The sequence below is a fragment of the Colius striatus genome, chromosome 13 (assembly GCF_028858725.1).
Source record: "Colius striatus isolate bColStr4 chromosome 13, bColStr4.1.hap1, whole genome shotgun sequence".
NCBI lineage: Eukaryota > Metazoa > Chordata > Aves > Coliiformes > Coliidae > Colius > Colius striatus.
In genome coordinates, this window is record NC_084771.1 from 22,401,714 (window position 1) to 22,419,209 (window position 17,496).

At 42.5% G+C, this 17,496-nt stretch overlaps 1 protein-coding gene across 10 annotated transcripts in view; it reads right to left on the reverse strand.

The window, feature by feature from the left end:
* Positions 1-17,496, reverse strand: part of IL1RAPL2 (interleukin 1 receptor accessory protein like 2) — a 390,373-nt gene that overhangs the window by 33,075 nt on the left and 339,802 nt on the right. For 9 of the 10 annotated variants that reach the window (XR_009819683.1, XM_062006928.1, XM_062006927.1 and 6 more), the window contains one exon: positions 3,146-3,275. The exons of the other annotated variant lie outside the window; for it this stretch is intronic. Coding sequence is in view for 8 of the 9 variants with exons in the window: in XM_062006928.1 (XP_061862912.1) it covers positions 3,146-3,275 (130 nt within the window). In the remaining variant the exon portion in view is untranslated. The remainder of the gene's footprint in view (positions 1-3,145; positions 3,276-17,496) is intronic. 10 annotated transcript variants of the gene reach the window in all.

The window sequence follows — 17,496 nt, forward strand, 5'->3', positions numbered from 1 at the left end:
AGGATGTGGACTGTGAACAGGGATCTGAACACTAATCTCTTCTTTCTAGTCCTTTACAATAGTTTGTAGATGAAAGGACAGATCTGTGTGTATGTAAGTACCTCTCCAAAGAAAGGTAGTTCAACTAACAACATGGCACAGCGATCTTCACTCTCACTGTTCTACAATCTGTTTCTCATTCTCTGTCCAGAACTTGTATGCTTGAATGGTATAAGCTTTTCAGGAGAGGACTGTCATTTCCATATTACTTTGAAAACTACTCAACACATTATCCAGGCAGTGATGTTAATTCTGCCTCTCTACCTCAGCATCCCCTAACAGAATAATACATCCTCATCTTGTCTGAGCATTTTGCAACCATCAGTTGACTTCTGTGGGTGAAAAGGCAGAATTTTAAATTAATCAGCAAGAAGAAATAAGGCTGCAGTTCAGAATGTCTCTACTTATTTTCATGTCTCTAAAATGAGTTAAATTATTTCCATTTTTAAAATGGAGAAGAATGAAAAAAAGAGGACAAACATGCTCTAAGAGTTGAGCATTTAGAAGGCACCAGCAAACTGTTCTGCAGCATTTCATGAAGAATAAAAAGAAGTAAATCATAGGTGACAGGAGGAGTAACATTTATGACTGAAAATACTTCTTTGCCATGGCAGAGAGATGGTGTTGAAATTTGCCATGGGCTCCTTTGATAATTAGGTAAAACTCTGCAGGTGGGCTCAAAGGCTCTGATTCCTCCTTTAATAGCCCTTGTTCAATTCACATGACATTTTTATTACCACTGTGAAAAACCCACCTGGCAAGCAAAGCCTCTTTCTCCTTTTTCCCTTATGCATGTCTAACAGGAGGGGAATCTAGAGACAGGAGGGAAGGCAAGTGTCTAGAAGGGATCATCACCTCCTAGTCCTGCAATGTTGACCGTCTTTTATTAATAAAGTCTGTAACAAGGTCTAATAGAGAAGTCCAGAGCTACACATACATTAGTCTGCTTACCAAAAAAAACAGTTCCACAGGTTTGATTTTAACAGAAATGCTCAAGTCACATGCCTGCTTATTTCAGTGCTTTCATAACAGCACACTAATTGGCTGGTGACTATGCATACTGGAGGATGCAAACTAGGGATGGATGTTTTGTACTCCTGCACTGCACCGATCTGCAAACCTGAACTTTCATCATATACCACAAATCCAGTAATACAATGGGTGGGTACAGCCCAGGGTAAGGGTAAAACCAAAATTTCAGAGTGCTACTAACTCTGTGAATTAATTTAAGGTAGCAGATACAGAGTTAAAATGACAGATATCTGCCAAAGGAACAACCCATGGAGTAACCATTCCCAGTTACTTATTCTCAATATTAACAGACACATGCTGATAACACCATATAGAAGCAAACAGATGGGAAAGGCATCTAACCAGCAAATTCACGTTGGCTCATCAAATTCGAAACACATGGGACATTTTTTCAAATACATCAATAAATACTATTGGGTGGAAGACGTGGGCTGGCTCAGGGCACTGATAGAATAGTTAGTGCTGCTCAGTTTCCCTGAAGCAGCATACCTGTAATGGGACACATAAACAAGAGCTGTTACAGTGAAAGAATCATTTGCAAAAAGTTACAACTGCAGTTGCCATAGCTACTTCTAAATGAGAAAAGGGGTGGACTGTGGCATTGCTGGTAATGATGCAGCAGGTTTTGGTAAATGCTATGTTTTTAATGCTGGGTGTGATGCACAGGAGATTAAGTACATGATAAGTAGCTTTGTTGAAGAGAAAATTCACTGAATTGTGACAGGTCTGTAAACTGAGTCAAAGCTTTTTAACGTAGCTGTCACAAAATTAATTTGAAACATGAATGTGTAATGAGATGGCACAATGAAGGACAATCAGCTTTTTCAATCTCAGTTTGAAAGTTTTGAACTGTGTTACAGCTGCAGAGCTCTCTGAATACAAACCTCTAACTGTCCTTCTGATGCAGGGGAAGAACTAGACCAAAATCACTCTGTTCATATATATATATATATACTGGAGAGGACACAGTGCCCTTAAATACTCATTACTTGCAATGGCAGAAGTTTCCAATAATTGTATTTTGTGGTCAGAAGCCCAAAAGAAGATTGTGCACTTAAAAGCCATTCTGGCAATATATGTTAAATTTCATCTGTATGCAATTAAGGTACAATGTTAGGTCAGTTGTTTTAGTATGGCTTAATAACTGGTGGCTAAGTGGCTGAAGTTCAAACTATTGATCAAATAATAAAGCAAAAGAATCTCTCTCTCTGATTGCTCTCCAAAATAACTTTAGTAAGAAACAAGCTACTCAGAAATAAGACCAAAAACATGTTCAGTGGAAGGTGAAAAGACCTTGGCTTTCTTTATAATCTATATTCATTGTGTCTATAGGAGCTGCCATCACCTTGCCCATTGTGTAACCATGGCTCAATCTTTGCTCAAAGAGCAATTAAATAATTATTAAACAAGGAAGACAAGAAGATGCTATTAGGTACAAATTCCATGAAAGTTCAGAGGGTATAAGTGTTTGTTTTCTTTACAACTGTTACAACAAATGATAACCAGCATCTGGAATGAGCCAAGCACAAGTTGGATATTGGACACCCTCACACAGTGACTTCCTTCTCTCCCTGAAGTGTTAAGGATGGAGGAACAAATGCTGCTCTTTGAAAGCCCTGGTTAAGGCATAATGAGAGCTATATCACAGGCAGACAACATGTTCAGTAGAAGAGAAAAAGTATGGTGACTTTGACAAGAGGCCATTCATCTTTAAGATTAACACTGATGTTGAAATGAATGTCATCTTGCCAAGGACTGCTATGAGGGGCAGCTGCAGTGGATGGCATTGTTTCCACACAGGGCTAAAATCAAACCCCAGAACACTCAAGAGATGCTTCAGCTACCATCAGGGAAATTTGACAACAGATTTTCAGGCACACAGATAGCTACTATGTCTTTCAGAGTTTATTTGCTAGAGAGGAGAGGGAACAACTCACACTGCCCTGGTTCCAAGTCATTCATCACTCTTCAGGCAGAAAACTGTTTCCACTTCCAATTAAAAACCTGTTTCAAAAAACTCAACAGGCTTTTGGGGCATACCACATTGTTGAAAAGTAAATACTCCAACAGGTACCTGACTTCGCCTTCTCTAATGTGACCTTCTAATTCTTCTATGAATTTTTCCCCTTTCATCCAGTAGATCATGGGGCCCGATTCTCCACTGAATCCAAAGAAAGCTTTGCAGGCCACAGTCAGTGGGTTTCCTGAGCACAAGAAGAAAAGACAGGGTTAGACACTTTGTCGTGGCTATAAGTGAGAGAATGACTACGAGAAATCTCAACATCTCCAACACACCTTCCCATTTAAAACTGCAGGAGAAAAAAGAAAGAAAGAAAGAAAGAATAACTATAAATCATAGGAAAAAGGGTGATGTTGATTTGCACCTACAAGAAATTGCTGTGAAATGAAACTCTGATGTTATCCATCATTTAATTTTCCCCAGAAAGATGCTACCCGAACAACGAGAAGGTATGGAAATGATGGTAACAGCAGGTGCTGTGAGATTTGTGGTTAGGAAAAAGAGATGACTTCTTTGTCAGACTCCTGGGATCTTTACTAGGACTGGGGAGTGGGCCCTAAGAGGCAGATAAATCAATGAACTTGCTTATGGCTGCCTATCCACCCATAAAAAAAGACACAGTAATAATTTCTTCCTCACTTAGATAGAAATCAAATGTTAATGAAGTCTTAGTAAGCTGTTCAGAGAGCTTTTAAAGATCCCCAAGTAATACATGACGCCAGTGAGCACCAACAACACTCACGTTACTGTCAACAGGCTTTTGGCAAAGGACCAAGCCTCAAAGTATTATTCTAGCAACAGGGTAAAGAACTCTATTTTTCAGCTCTGCAAAAATACTTCCAAAAGAAAGAAAATAAAACTTGGAAGCCAATCAGATTTCTTTCATCTCCAAGAATTCAGCGTTTAGATGCCTTTGTTTGTTTGCTTGTCTGGCTACAGCTTTTGCTGCACTCGCTGGTCCAGGCCTGTGCTCACACTGCCAGGACAGATGGTTGTCTGCCTGCAGAAAACAAAAAAAAGAAAGAGAAAAAACCCTCCCCAAACAAGCCAGGAAATTCAGGACAACCATGCCCATGCCCTTAGTATACAAATATAGCTCCTGAACCCACTTCTCTTTGCCTATTTTACCCAGCACAGGCAGTCTAGGCTACAAAGCTGCTGTAGTCACCAACTCACAAGGACAGAACTCATTTTCTGTCAATGGACACTCCTGCTGAATCTTCCAGGACTTGGATCAAGCACAGAAAACCTAAATAATGCATTTTATTCTATTTGTCTGGCACAATAAACCATTTCTTCCGTACTCAGTGCCAGCAGGAGACTCTCTTGATGCTGAAATGGAACAGGCCTACACTTTTCAAAAAGGGCCAGTCATTTAGAGTCCAGCACTTGGCTGAGCACGGGCTACCAGCTTCACATGATTGACTCACTGTGCCTCAGTCAGTTTGCTCTTGTCTGCTCAGTGCTCACTCACTGTGTGCATACTCAGAGCATGTCAGAGCTGTGTGTTAAAGCGTCTTTGTCTAAGTCCCCAGAGAGCTGTCCCGACTCAAACTACTTGCACTTGTCTATCCATTATTTCAGTGCCCAATTTAAGACATGTCAAACGAGTCTGATTAGTCAGGAAGTGCAGCATTCCCTGCCCCTGAAAATCAGCTGCCTTTAAATTGTTTCCAAGACAAGATCCAAATTACAAGTCCTTTTGAAACATTGGGTTACAGCAAGAAAATGTTTAGAGACTGCACTTCAGTCTCTGTTTCTCAAATAGACATGACAAGATAAAAATGGAAAATGTTTATCCTGGAAATGTTTTACAGAACCTTTCATCATCTCCACATTCACTATGAACTCTGGTACCACAGCTGGCCACTGAACACGTGCTGATGCTGACAGATTATATATAACCAGCTTAAATGTCCAAAATACAAGCAGCAGTGGATATTCACAGTTACTCATACATCCCACAACACTGACCACCATCCTAGGAAAGTTCCAAACCTCACTAATGTAAGTCAGGAACACTCCTAAGTAGACATTCAATTCCACTACAAGAAAGAATCAGAACAGTCTGTGTCCTTCTGCTCCTAACCCATTCTCCCAGGCCTGTGAAGTGCTGCGTGCCCTCTGTGAGTGGAAGGGAGAACTGGAGCCTCTGGCTGTATCCATCTCACCTTTCCTAACGTGCTGAATGTCAGTGCTGCGTGAGGTCTTTAGTGCCACTTGCCTCAGAGTCATGATACACATCTATTTAAATACCACTTAGTGATTCCTAGCGTGTGGCTGCTCAGCCTGTGTTTGATTTTAATGGGAAAAGACAATTGAAGCACCTGGAGAAGGGCTAGATGTGGCCTGTCAGCATTGGCTGTATATACCCTTGTCCTGGCACACCGTGCTGGGCATTAAGTGTTACAGGCAAAATATATCACAGGGTGTGCTTTTCCTCAAACCAGCACATTTTTACTTAAAAAACAAACCCTGAATAAATGAAAAGATTCTGAAGTGAGTGTAACATTTCTGTCCATGCAGAGCAAACCTCCTGAGGTCACACACCTGGTCTGAAGAAATAAGAATTTTTCTACATGAATAGGACAAACTAAGAAACCTAGCTCTTGGTGCAGACCTTCTGTAATAAACAAACCCAATCTAAAGCTTCAGTAGCCTTTGCTGTGACAGGCTGCACACTCTGAACATGCCTGGGCAGATCTATTTCCCAGCCTTGCCACCAGGGAGAACCAGCAGAATAAACCAATACTGTCAATGGCAAACTTTAGTGTGAATTAGTATTTTGAGCTCAGAGTCTGAGACTGGGATCACCTTAAAAAAACCCCACAGTCTGTTTCATCTGCAAAGCCACCACTGATCAGAGGGAGATATAAGCAAGTATTTCTCATGAAACAAGAACTTTTTATCTCAGTGGCAGAATGATGCATGTCTGGGCTGAGCTGATCTGTCCTGGAGGAGAAAGAGCTTGCGCCACGATCATGCTGCAAGGCCCTGTCCAAACCCAAACTCTCATGCACTGTTCCTCCTCAGGCTGGTAAAAGACATCTTGCTCTTCTGCAGCTCTGTGAAGCAGCTTTTGGTTTATAGCTTTCATCACTCCTTTCTGACTCTAGAAACAGGACAAAGTCAGCAAAGGTAGCACTGCCTCCTCCTTGCAGAAACCCTTTACCTCCTGAAGGAAGGAAAGGGAAGTTTCCCCTCTCTTAATACATAGCAGCCACCTGTTACTACTGATTTGCTGGGAACTCTGACTGATTGACACCAGAAAAGAACATGGCATGTCTGCACTTCCTCCCCAGTGCTGAGATTTTAAAACTGCAGCTGAATTCCCTGGTTCCTAAAGTTACCCTTGAATATATGCAGAGGCACATGCACTGAGCATGGGAAATGCCCTTTGCTGGTTCTGACTTTAGGCCTGGCTTTGAGCCATGTGGTATCCCACTGCATCACCATTTCAGGCAGCTGGAACTGTAACTCCAACAACTCATCTTGTGTAAGGCTCAAATATTGTTACTGCTATTCTGCACGACACTAAGTTGTTCCACTACTAACTGTTCTCACGAAGAAAAATATTCCCTTTGCATCATTTAATTAACACCATTAAAATTCCTAGAATTAATGGCATCCAAAAAGTTTTCCATTTCTAAATGGTTTCTGTTTAAATCAGACAGGCATTTCAGTTGCAATTTTACTTAATAATTTGCCAAGAAACAGAGAAAATAATTAGTGAGATGACTAATGAATCAACATTTAAGACAATGTTTTAGGAGACGGGAGGAAAGTAGAAAAGCCTGCTTGTAGACATCACTGAGTCTCACTGCTTTGGTGGGGTCACCTTGTTAGAGTAAAGCCTCAGGTTCCAGCAGAAGTCTCTGCTTTAGCTTTTTCCCCTACTCTGTCAATCAGGCAGGCTTGTTGCAAACTCCCAGCTGATAAGACACAACCCCTGGCAATAAGAATGACTTTTTATGCTAAATCTTATTATACATTTTTCACCTGGCTTTCTTCACAATAAATCTGTATGAACTCTACCATACATTTGAGCTTTTTTTTTTCCCCCTGGAAATGAGAATTCGACAGAAATGCAAGTATTCAGGCAAAAGAGCTGCCTGATAGCAGTAGAAGTACTGGCTAAGGATGGAAAAGAGAAAGAAATTAGCCAGGCATGGTTCTGAATGTGCCTACTGCAGGTCGGACATGCTTTGAAAGAGAATGACAAATACTGCAGCACAGTCTGTCTGAATGAGGCATGCTACAAGCATCAAGTAAATGAAGCTTAAAATATCTAAAAGTTGTTCTGTCTTCTAAAAATGTGAATGCCAAGGCTAGATAACTGACCAGCACAGACAATGAAAGCTGTTCACAGGTCACAAGATCTGGCTTATGTCGAGTCATTTTTTCAGGGATTCTTTGTCAATGCAGATTATTTGTTCTTTCTCACTTGTTTTGCAGTTTCACCCAGGTTTAGATATATTTTGTGGCCTGTTTGCAAGCATCCAAAGGTGCAAACAGAGTATATATTCTCTGATGACACTCTGTTTTTCCAGCAGATCCGGCTTTCACTTACAGAGCAAATCACTCCAGAGCAAACCCACCAAACAGTCAAAGTCATCTGCAAATCCTTGCTACCCCTTTTTTTTTTTCCCCCAGTAGCTTGAAAATTAGTGTTTTTTGCAATTCTTTCACATTTTTGTGCCAGCTACAACACTGCATTCAGCAAGCCTGAATTGAAGCAGATGATCCTTCCAAGCTTGTGGCAGAACTGATGGAAAATGCCAAAGGAAGATCTGCTTTTGTACCAAGCAACATCAAAAGTTGATCCTGCACATGTTGCTAGCTGGATTTACAACTTCAGCTCACCTGAGTGTTAATAGCATTGACTGTAGTGTCATTAGTTTTATCTGTTTCAGGGCGGGATGCTGTATACACTTAGAAAGGAAGGCAAGTGCACTGCTGACACCAAGAAATCATTCCATCACTCCAGGTCTCTCTCATCAATGAGTATGCATGGTGTAGCTCCTCTCTGATAATGGTGCCTCTGTCTCTTTCCCTTGCAGACTGACAGAGAGCAGTGTTTGCAAAGCAGCAGCTTCCCACTCTTGACACATGCAGATGTTATGCAGGCACTTCACAGGCTTTGTTCCTTCAGTTTGCTGAGACAGAGGACAAGGCAGGCAGGTTACTTATCACATCTCAATAAGTGTATTCTAGGGGCTGTCTGCCGAATTGAATCTGACTTTCCAGGCTGTGAGGTTTACAAGGCAAATCACCATGTCACTGACAAGAACATTATTGTTCTAATGTGCTTTACACATTCTAGAAACTGGCCAAAGTGCAGCAGGATGATTTAAATTCCCCTGGCAAGGCAGGCCGGGTTGTATACAGCCGTGAAATAAAGAACACATTTCCTTTCCCTTCAGAAGGACATCTTGGATAAGAAGATATGGAAGACAGAGCTTATGCCTGCAATTTATCCACAAAACAAATGCCAGGGGCAACACAGACCTTGACTCGTGAAAAACAATCTCTATGTGTGGCAGCTTCTATCTAGTTTGTAGAGAATGGCAATTTTCTCCAAGTCCCTTGCAAGGACATCTTTTTAGCTGTTTTATGCTCAGCAATAATGGGCAGACCCAGAAATGCACTGAGGCAGGTGCAGCCCAAGCCAAGACATGGGTTTGGTCAGGTGACATGTTGATGTTGGGCTGAGTTGCTGCAGGACAGCAGTGGTGGCAAATTGTGCCTACTCGAGGCCACTCTTGCGATCTGAGAGCCAAACCCTGCAGGTGAGCTGCTGAGCCCTAGACCTCTACCTAGGGCTCATCCCCAACAGGATGACCTAAAGAAGTTAGAAGGCATTTGGCAGAGGCAGCTCGGGATACGCTCATGCCACCCAGCATAACCTGTTTCCCAGTCTCCTCTCAGCACAGACCAAGGGACTGCAGAACAATCCCACAACACCAGGATCTCACCATCTGTTCCTATAATCTGCTAAGGTGGCACCGCAGTTCACTGATTTATCCACTACTGAATTTACACAAAGCTACAAAATGCCACTAAAAACTCAGGTACAATATCATCTCCCTCCTTTATTTTGCCCTGGTCATTTCCCAGCATTACTTGATCAAAGTTTCTGTGCTTTGTATAGTACCACAAGATTTATAAAGTCAGTCCTAATTACTCTATGGAGGCTTCTTTCCCCTCTCTTTTGCTTGGCTATTCTACAGAATGCAAGCCTGTCTGTGTGCTAAACCATGTCACTCCTGCTTAGGTAACAGTTTAATGCAGTGCACTGACAAGTTTGAGCATTATTAGATCCAGTGAAAAGAAAACATATTAAAAAAAGAATTGTGTGACAGAAAAGCCCCCCAAAACAAAACAGAAACTTCCTATAACGTTTCAAACTCTATTCTAGTAGCTAGGAGATTCATGACTGATATGGTCCTTCCAGACATTTACTTAATGAAAGATCAGCCAGTAATTGTTGAACTGAAAGCACTTTAAATAAAGAAACCTGCTTTGCTTAGTGATAACAACTGCTTTAATAAGGTAAATTTATAGTGAAAACAAATCTAACCAGCCTCCAGATATTTCATATCAGTTCAAGAGCATTTAAAAACCACACATATATAAAATTCTAGATTGTTTTATTCTCCAAGCCTCTACAAAGAAACAGACTAAAGGAGGTGCTCTTCCCCTAAGGAAGGCCCTGTGCTATCAACAGTGTATGCTAGCCACTAAAATGATATTCTGGTAGCTGTACTGATGTACATGAAAAATAAATGATGGCAGCACACAACAAGTTGGCTCTTTACCCATAACAACTTTTTGACTAAGGCAAATCTTTGGCAACAAGAAAGAGCCCACTTAAGAAAAACACAGAAAATCTCTGGGTCGTATTTTGTCCTCTGTAGTTTATGATCTTAATTCTAACTTCCTTTCTTGCTCTGCTCTTATTTCTTATGCCCTGAGACATCACAAAACACACAGCCATGAGATATTTGTGCTTTTCTGTCTCACTCAAGTGAGCAAATGGCATATATAAAAAGTAGCATAAAAATAACAGTAACAGCAAACAGCAAAACCCCAAATGTGAACCAAAGCAACTAAGTCTCTAGAGAGTTTGTTGCCAAGAACACAAGTCAATGGATTTTCTGTCATTTCATGCAGCCCCAACTATTTCTAATTTACACAACACAATTATGACCCACTGCAAGTGCTGCTTCTAGGCTTGGCTAACGACTGTGGCTCCCACAAAAAGAGGAAAACAAAACTAAAACACATACAAGGCTTAAATGTTGCTGACAAAAATTTATCAGACGTTCCAAAAATGAATCAATCAAGGCAAAATCTCCTAGAGCAACTTTCTTACAAAAACACACCCAGAAGAACATCTACCCTCCCAGAAAGTAAATGTCACCTAAATCCTGAAAAATCCTGTATCCCCTTTTCAGAACTGCTTGAGGTCAAAATTTGAGTCTTAGTCACTGAGAGCTGAAAGTCGAGGATTTTAGTCTTTCAGTTATTGACCTACAATGAAGACAGATGCTTAGTGGGATTTCTGGAAGCAGCTTGACAGCTGCCTTGTGCTAACTAACCTGTGTTCAATGCTGAAGTCCTTCTGAAAAGCTCATTTCTGTGCATTTTCAGGCACAGAAATTTTATTTAAGAGAAATGCCCTGTAGGTACTTAAAAAGTCCCCTTGGTGGTAGGTTTCCAAGGGCTGGGGTAGCCCCATGACAACTAGAGAGATGCTTCTGTCTCATCCCAGTGATCTGCTGGCTCCAAGGGAAGGCAGGGTCCTAGCCCACACACTGCTGCTTCTTGTCAGCTTCAGGACTTTCCAGTTTGACCCTGAATGAAATTTTCTGTGGACATTGGTGTCTTACATTTCACTTTTCTGACCAAGTACATCTTGATCTTTTCTCTCAGGAGAGAAAGAGAATGAAGCCCAGCACCTCTTTATGCAGACTAATCTGGCTTCATGTGGAGAAAGTGTACAGAGGGACCAACCTAACCAAGATTTGCTACCATCAATGTGGTCAAATTCTGAACCTTACATGAGTATGTAACAGGTACCCAGTCAAACACCTTGGTGAGTTCCCATTTAGCTTGCAGAGGGTACATTTAGGGTTGCTAAGGAAACCAGATGTGGGCTGCAACAGACTGAAGAAACTATGCAAAACCTCTAGTGATAGAGCTTCTTAAGACAATGACTATAGAATGTGTTACTCTTCACTTAGAAGGAACAAAGCAAATGTGAACTTATGCTTTGTACTATGGATGTTCTGCCCTATAAACACAAAGAGACTGTTTGAAATAAATGTATACTTGAACCTAAGGTGTCAGCTGAGGTATTTTCATACTCTGTGACTGTTCACTGAACTTCTGCTTAGGTTTTACCTAACCCAGCTCATGCCAAGGCCTGAGATGTGCCGAAAGCAGTGTCATTAGGTCAAAGCATGATACCACACAGGCAGGACAAGTGGCCAGACAGAGCTAAAGGGCTACTATGCATCACTATCACCTGAAAATTGCTGTCTCCAGCAGCCAGTATCTCTTGTCTGGCAGTTTCCTCAAAATCCACTAGCTTATGGAATTGTACAGACCAAACCTCCAAGCTGGATGGTCTAAAACATCCGTCTACCCAGAAAAGCTTTTGAAATGGATCCATGAGCAGCTGGACTGCTGAGGCTTTCACGCTTCATGGTGTGATAGAGGGGCCACCTACAACTTGGTGGAGGCTCTCATCGGTGGCCAGGTAACTAATCTGTTTCTTTTGCTCACGGGCACACGATATGAAGAGTTACGGGTTATAAGGTCTGAAACCTTATGACTTGAATGGTGAATAATTCAGGAGAAATTCAGGAGATAGACTAGTCTGAGCAAAAAGGGAACTGAGCTCCTCTATGTCATGCTTGTTTATTGTATTTCTTAGTTAGCTCATCAAATAAAGTTTAAATCATGGAGTATGCTGTCCTGTAAATCTGAACAATCTGGACAGACCATGACATCAGTTTTATACTTAGACATTAATGAAATACCTAATTCTCCCTGAACAGCTTGCTAATATCTCCATAGCGCCCTGCAGCAGGCATGTAGGGCCAGAAATGTTACTGTGATTAACGAGGTCCAGAATACAACCTTGATGCATGTATTTTGCCATTAACTAAATCTTTTTCTCTCTCTGCTGTCGTGTTCATGACACGGTGCAGGAGAAGGGGATGGGAGGGCTAAGAAAAGGGGCCAGATACCAGAGGCAGTAACTGCCTCAACCTTCTTGTTTCTCCAGCTTTCCTACCCTTCCTGAAATCAGTCATGTGTGGTGCTGGGTCCTGGTCACGGGGATGGACAGACAGATGTTAATCATTTCTGATAATAAATATAACCACAACTGTCACCTCACTTGGCCTCAGTTATGCAGGTGGCCTCTCATCCACAGAAGACAGGACTTGCTGTGGGCTCATGATAAGATGGTGCAAGTTCCCACTTCTCCTGCACAAAAAGACCAAGAGGGACAGAGCTACCAAGATCAGCATGTACTCAAAAGAGAATCTGCAGCTGACTGATGTGCTTAAAACTCAGCAAATGCTCCTTTTGCTGAATAAGAAGAGGGCTCCCTGTTGATTAAATTTAAGCACTTATTTAAGCGCTACGCTGAGTAAGGGCAACAGTGAGTTTTAAATAAAGACCCTATCTACCCAAAAAGATTCAAAAGCAACAGCCACAGAGGAACATTTTCTCCAAGATAACTCCAGTAAATAATCCCCATTTATTATTTACTTAAATGTCGAGATAGCATTCAGGGAGAGTAGGAAAGCAAAACATTGTTCAATAAATACAACTTATATGTTGCTTATCGAGTGAACCAATATTGTTCATCAGCTATCCAATAAAGAATTTACAGGGAAGTTTAGTCTCTTCTAATTTGTCAAAATTGAAGGAAATATTTTTATTTGCCCTTGTTAAGAAAAAAGTGTCATATTAAAAAAAAGCAAGTAACATTCAAGTGGAGAGTATTTAAATGAAGGTCAATCACAAAAACTCACTGTTACCTTTTCTATTTTTAATTTCCCTTCAAAACCTTAAAACCTTTGGTTAAGAATCTTTACAGTCAAGATACGAGAACTAAACCAGGGAATTTGTATCTTGGGTGCAAGAATTTAGCAAGCACTTAAAGCCAAAAAGGTCATAAGAAATCTTATAAATTCATACAGCTTCTCAGGGTTAAAACTCCTCCTTCCTAAAGAGATACGGTGGCACCTCCTTGTGCTCAGTAATTTGAGCCATCGTCTATCAAGTCAGGTATACATGGAAAATGACCTTGCTTTTTTTCTGACAGATGTGATTTACAGAAGTCAATAGACTAGTTGCCCTAAACCTATTAGCAGTGAGGACTCAGGTTTACCCTAAGCCTCTTGCTTTGCATTTGGTTGATAGCATTCCCATTAACAACACATTAGATGTAATTTTAGTTGCACAGGAGTCTAATAATCTCAATTTTCCCCAGGTCAGTGCCAAACCATGAAGTCTGTAACACAGAGTTTGTAAATTACTTCCCATCACTTTTCTTTTTTCCCTTGGATCTTTACACAGAGAAGGCATAGCCTGTGGCTTCATCTTCCCCAAATCTACTTAATTTAGCCTCATTCTCAATGCTGCTGATTGAAAATTATTAAAACCACTCGCAAAAATCACACTCCACTTCACTGGCCAAACCAGAATGAGGGGAACTACCCTCTTCACATTCATGGTGATGTGAATAAAACCCCCAAACCATGACAACAGGAAAATAAAAAGACCTTCACACATAGTCGTCAGCCTCCTCTTGGGGACAGGAGCTTTCTCAAGACTTAAAGAAGATGTTGTGAATTTGAATCTGAAACTGAGAAGAGGGAAGCTCTATTGCCCTGCTGTGGAGAACTCAGCATCATTGCCTTACGTCTGGGAGAGTCAAGTTATGAGTTAATTCACAGCAACCTCCTGAGAATTTAGTGTGAACCTACATGGTTGATCTTAAAAACAAAGCTATTATAAAATACAGAGGAACTGGGCAATAGGAGCCCTTCAGCTACCATGTGGGCAGGGCTGTCACTTCTGGTACACACAGCAGGCAAAGCGTGAGCAAGCTACTGTCTGGCCCAGGCAAGAGCTCAAGCCTGCCCTTTAGTCCATCATGCTGGGAACAGCCATGCAAGAGTGCTCAGCACACAAAGCTGGCTCCCACAGAAAGCATCTTTGATTTCATACAATGCTGGAGCCTCGGAGTACCTCCCCCTCATGTTCTGCCCACAGTGGTGTTTGGATATAAGGCAATAGCTTAGGAGCTCAGAGCCAGACCCTAATCCTCCTGAGAGAAAAGCTTTGCTCATCTTTATCGCTACCTCTTGGCTGTGCTAGTGCTGGGAAGGAAATTAAGCCACTCCCTGCAAGACCTAATGTGTAATCACTCCAGTGTCAAGATTGTTAATTGAGCTTTTTTCTAGCACCAGAAACCTTTTTGTGGCCTTCACCTCTGAATTAACCAGAGAGGATACAAACCTGCTCTTCCCTTCTCTGGGAAAGCTCCTGCCTGGGTTTAGAAGCAAGGACCCAGGTAATTGCGATCATCTGGAGTGTGGTGGTCTAACCACACACAGATGTACAGGAGCAAGACCAGAAGACTGGCCTTTAGAGATGCACATCTGCTGCCTCACAGAGCACTAAATAAAGCTGTGCCTGCAGCTGTTAACAGGCTGAGGCAAATGCCTGCCCCCCAAAATCTTGTGAATGTTTATTTTAAGGATATTTAAAGGTATGCTGCATATGTTCTCAAAAGCTCAGGTAGCAATACAAAAAGAGACAAATACAACAGGAACAAACCTGCAGTGGTCCAGAAGGGATCTTCAAATTCAGGTAAGTCACTATTGCTCCCTGCACAGAGCAACATGAACATGGCAGTGCTCTGCTGTTATTTCCTGCTCAACACCCAGAGGAATACTGTCAGAGGGTACCCAGTGCTGGGGGATAACTGTGAAGAGTTATCTGCCCTGAGAGAGTTGGTGCACTTTGAAGTCAGAAAGTTTTTCTCTAGGTCTTTTTGTGCTGACTCTGCTTGAGTATTAGAGACAGAAAAGGCCAGGTAAAATTTTTCCTCTGGATAGTTATCTTCTGTGCTGCCTTGCTGAAAACCCATGTGTCTGAACTAGTTTTCCTTCATTTCTCTGTCAAAACCATAATTATTTCCTCAGCTGATTCTTCCTTGGGCTAAAGCTCAGAAAAAGACACTAACTCAGGTCAGTGTTTTAGGAATCATCTAGACTTAATTCTTCTCCCCTCAACACTCAGCTCCAGAGTCTGTCCTCCTATAGCCTGAATCGCCACTACAGCTGACATGGTAATAGGTAGAAAGCTTCTTTTCTGGAGTATAGTTTATGTATTCTGAGATTTCACTGGAGGCCTCTAAAATGTTACCTTATATGCTACTGCAGCTGTATTTCAGCCTAGTGTTTCACAGCAACATATCCCTTTGCTGAGTTGTGCAGATAATGGGCAAGATGCATGTCTTGGCTCTGCCAGGTGGACTCATCTCCAACAGAAAAGCCTGCCTGGAGGGACATGGGGCTGGATGTAGCATCTGAAAAATCCTTCCCATGTTGCAAAGCCGAAACTGTTGGCAGGGCTGCCTAAAGAGCAGGGGAGTTGGAGCAGTGAGGAAACGCTGAATTGTCACAAGGAAGGATGCTGTCAGCTCTAGTCACAGGGAACAGGGCTGACTAAAGGCTTGCTGAGGAGAGCCTGATAGCAGCACTCCCTTGAGAAGGCTAGGACAGCTCTGTGCTCTGTGCTACCTATACCTATGTCATTTCTCATTTCCCACCATGGATAAGCTCACAGCCCAGCTTGCAGAATGAGCACAGACCCCTGCAGATCATTGCACTTTATGCCTTGCAATGTGCTGAAAAACAGGATCCCTTGGGTAGTTATCAGCCAAACAGACCAAATAATACTCACTGTTCCCAAAGGCCAAACCAATTAGCCACAGAGAGAATCCCATCCCCCTTTAGTTCCCCTAATGAAACCCACCCGAACAGTCAGCTCTGCACAGAAACATCGCTCTGCCTGCTAAGAGGTTGGGTTTTTTCCCCTCCTTTTCCAGTGAGTTGCTGAATGTTTTTTCATTTTCCCAACAGAAAGAAAAGACATTAAATACTTCTGTACTGACTCCTGGAGCACTAGGTTTTCAGCCTTTTTAGATTTAGTGACCCCTCGAAATTTGCTGTTGGTGCCGCTGACCTTCCCAGAGAGCTTTTGCCCCACCAACATAAAGGTACAGCTCTTTCAGAGCCCTGAGGAGCAATCTGCCACACTCCAGAGTCAGCAGCTGCTGCCCTGTTAAGTTACCTGACAGCAATACACAGTAGTTCTGTGTTCACTGAGATTACAGAGTGTATGTAGCAGCTTGCTGGGGATAGCTGTGGAAGGCAAAGCTCAATCTCCCTTTCAGCAGACTGCTTCAAATGTGAAAGCAGTAAAAGGACATTTCAATGGAAGGCGAAATTAAACATGGGCATAGACAACTGGTTCCCTTGTGTTTGGCACAGCTACGTGAGGGGACTGGGAAGGTGCGTTTTGGGCAGTTAAACAGCTAACTGAGAAAGTACAAGTGAGAGTTGTGGCCTCTTTCAAGATGTGACAAGGAGGGCTCCCGCTGAAGCCACCCCAGCACTACAGTTGCTGTGCCAAAACAGCAGCGTTGCCATTCCCAAGGTGCAGCGCTGCCACAGTGGAGCTCCTCATCTGTGCTTTGCCAAAATAATGTCAAGTTCAGTCTCAGCAGAGCTAGGGGAGAATTAATGGCTCCTCAGATTGGCTGGCAGGGGAGAGTTTCTCTTCAGCTGCTGGAGAAAGGTGACAGCAAGACATAGTTTCATTGAGACAGAGAGAAGTAAACCCTGCCCTGCTTGCAATGGAAATGCAAACACATGGCTGGCAGTGACTCGCTGTTTGCTGGGCCTGGAAGGGATGATGCAGCCAGGAGAACCCAGACATTGCTGCCTGGCAGGATCAGCCATGCAATGGCAGCAGTGTGCTCACACCTACAGCACTAGCACCCCTGTCTCTGCTGCCCACAAGCTCGGAGTGCCTAGGGTGGTGGATGGTCCTTGGTCCAACCACCATCTCCTGCTCCCATCTTCACAGCTCACACTGCTCAACCCACAGACACTGGGCCACCTATGCAGCTGCCCACCATGCCTGGCAACCTCTTGAGTTAACATGGCTTTTCTCAGTGGGTTAAAGAAACCTCAGCCTCAGTGTGCACAGTCACTGCTTAAGTAGGCTTGCCTCACTGGGAGAAGGGGTCTGCAGAACCAGCCTTGCTCCCTGGCACTGCCTGGCCCACTTTTTTGATTGGCTTTAGA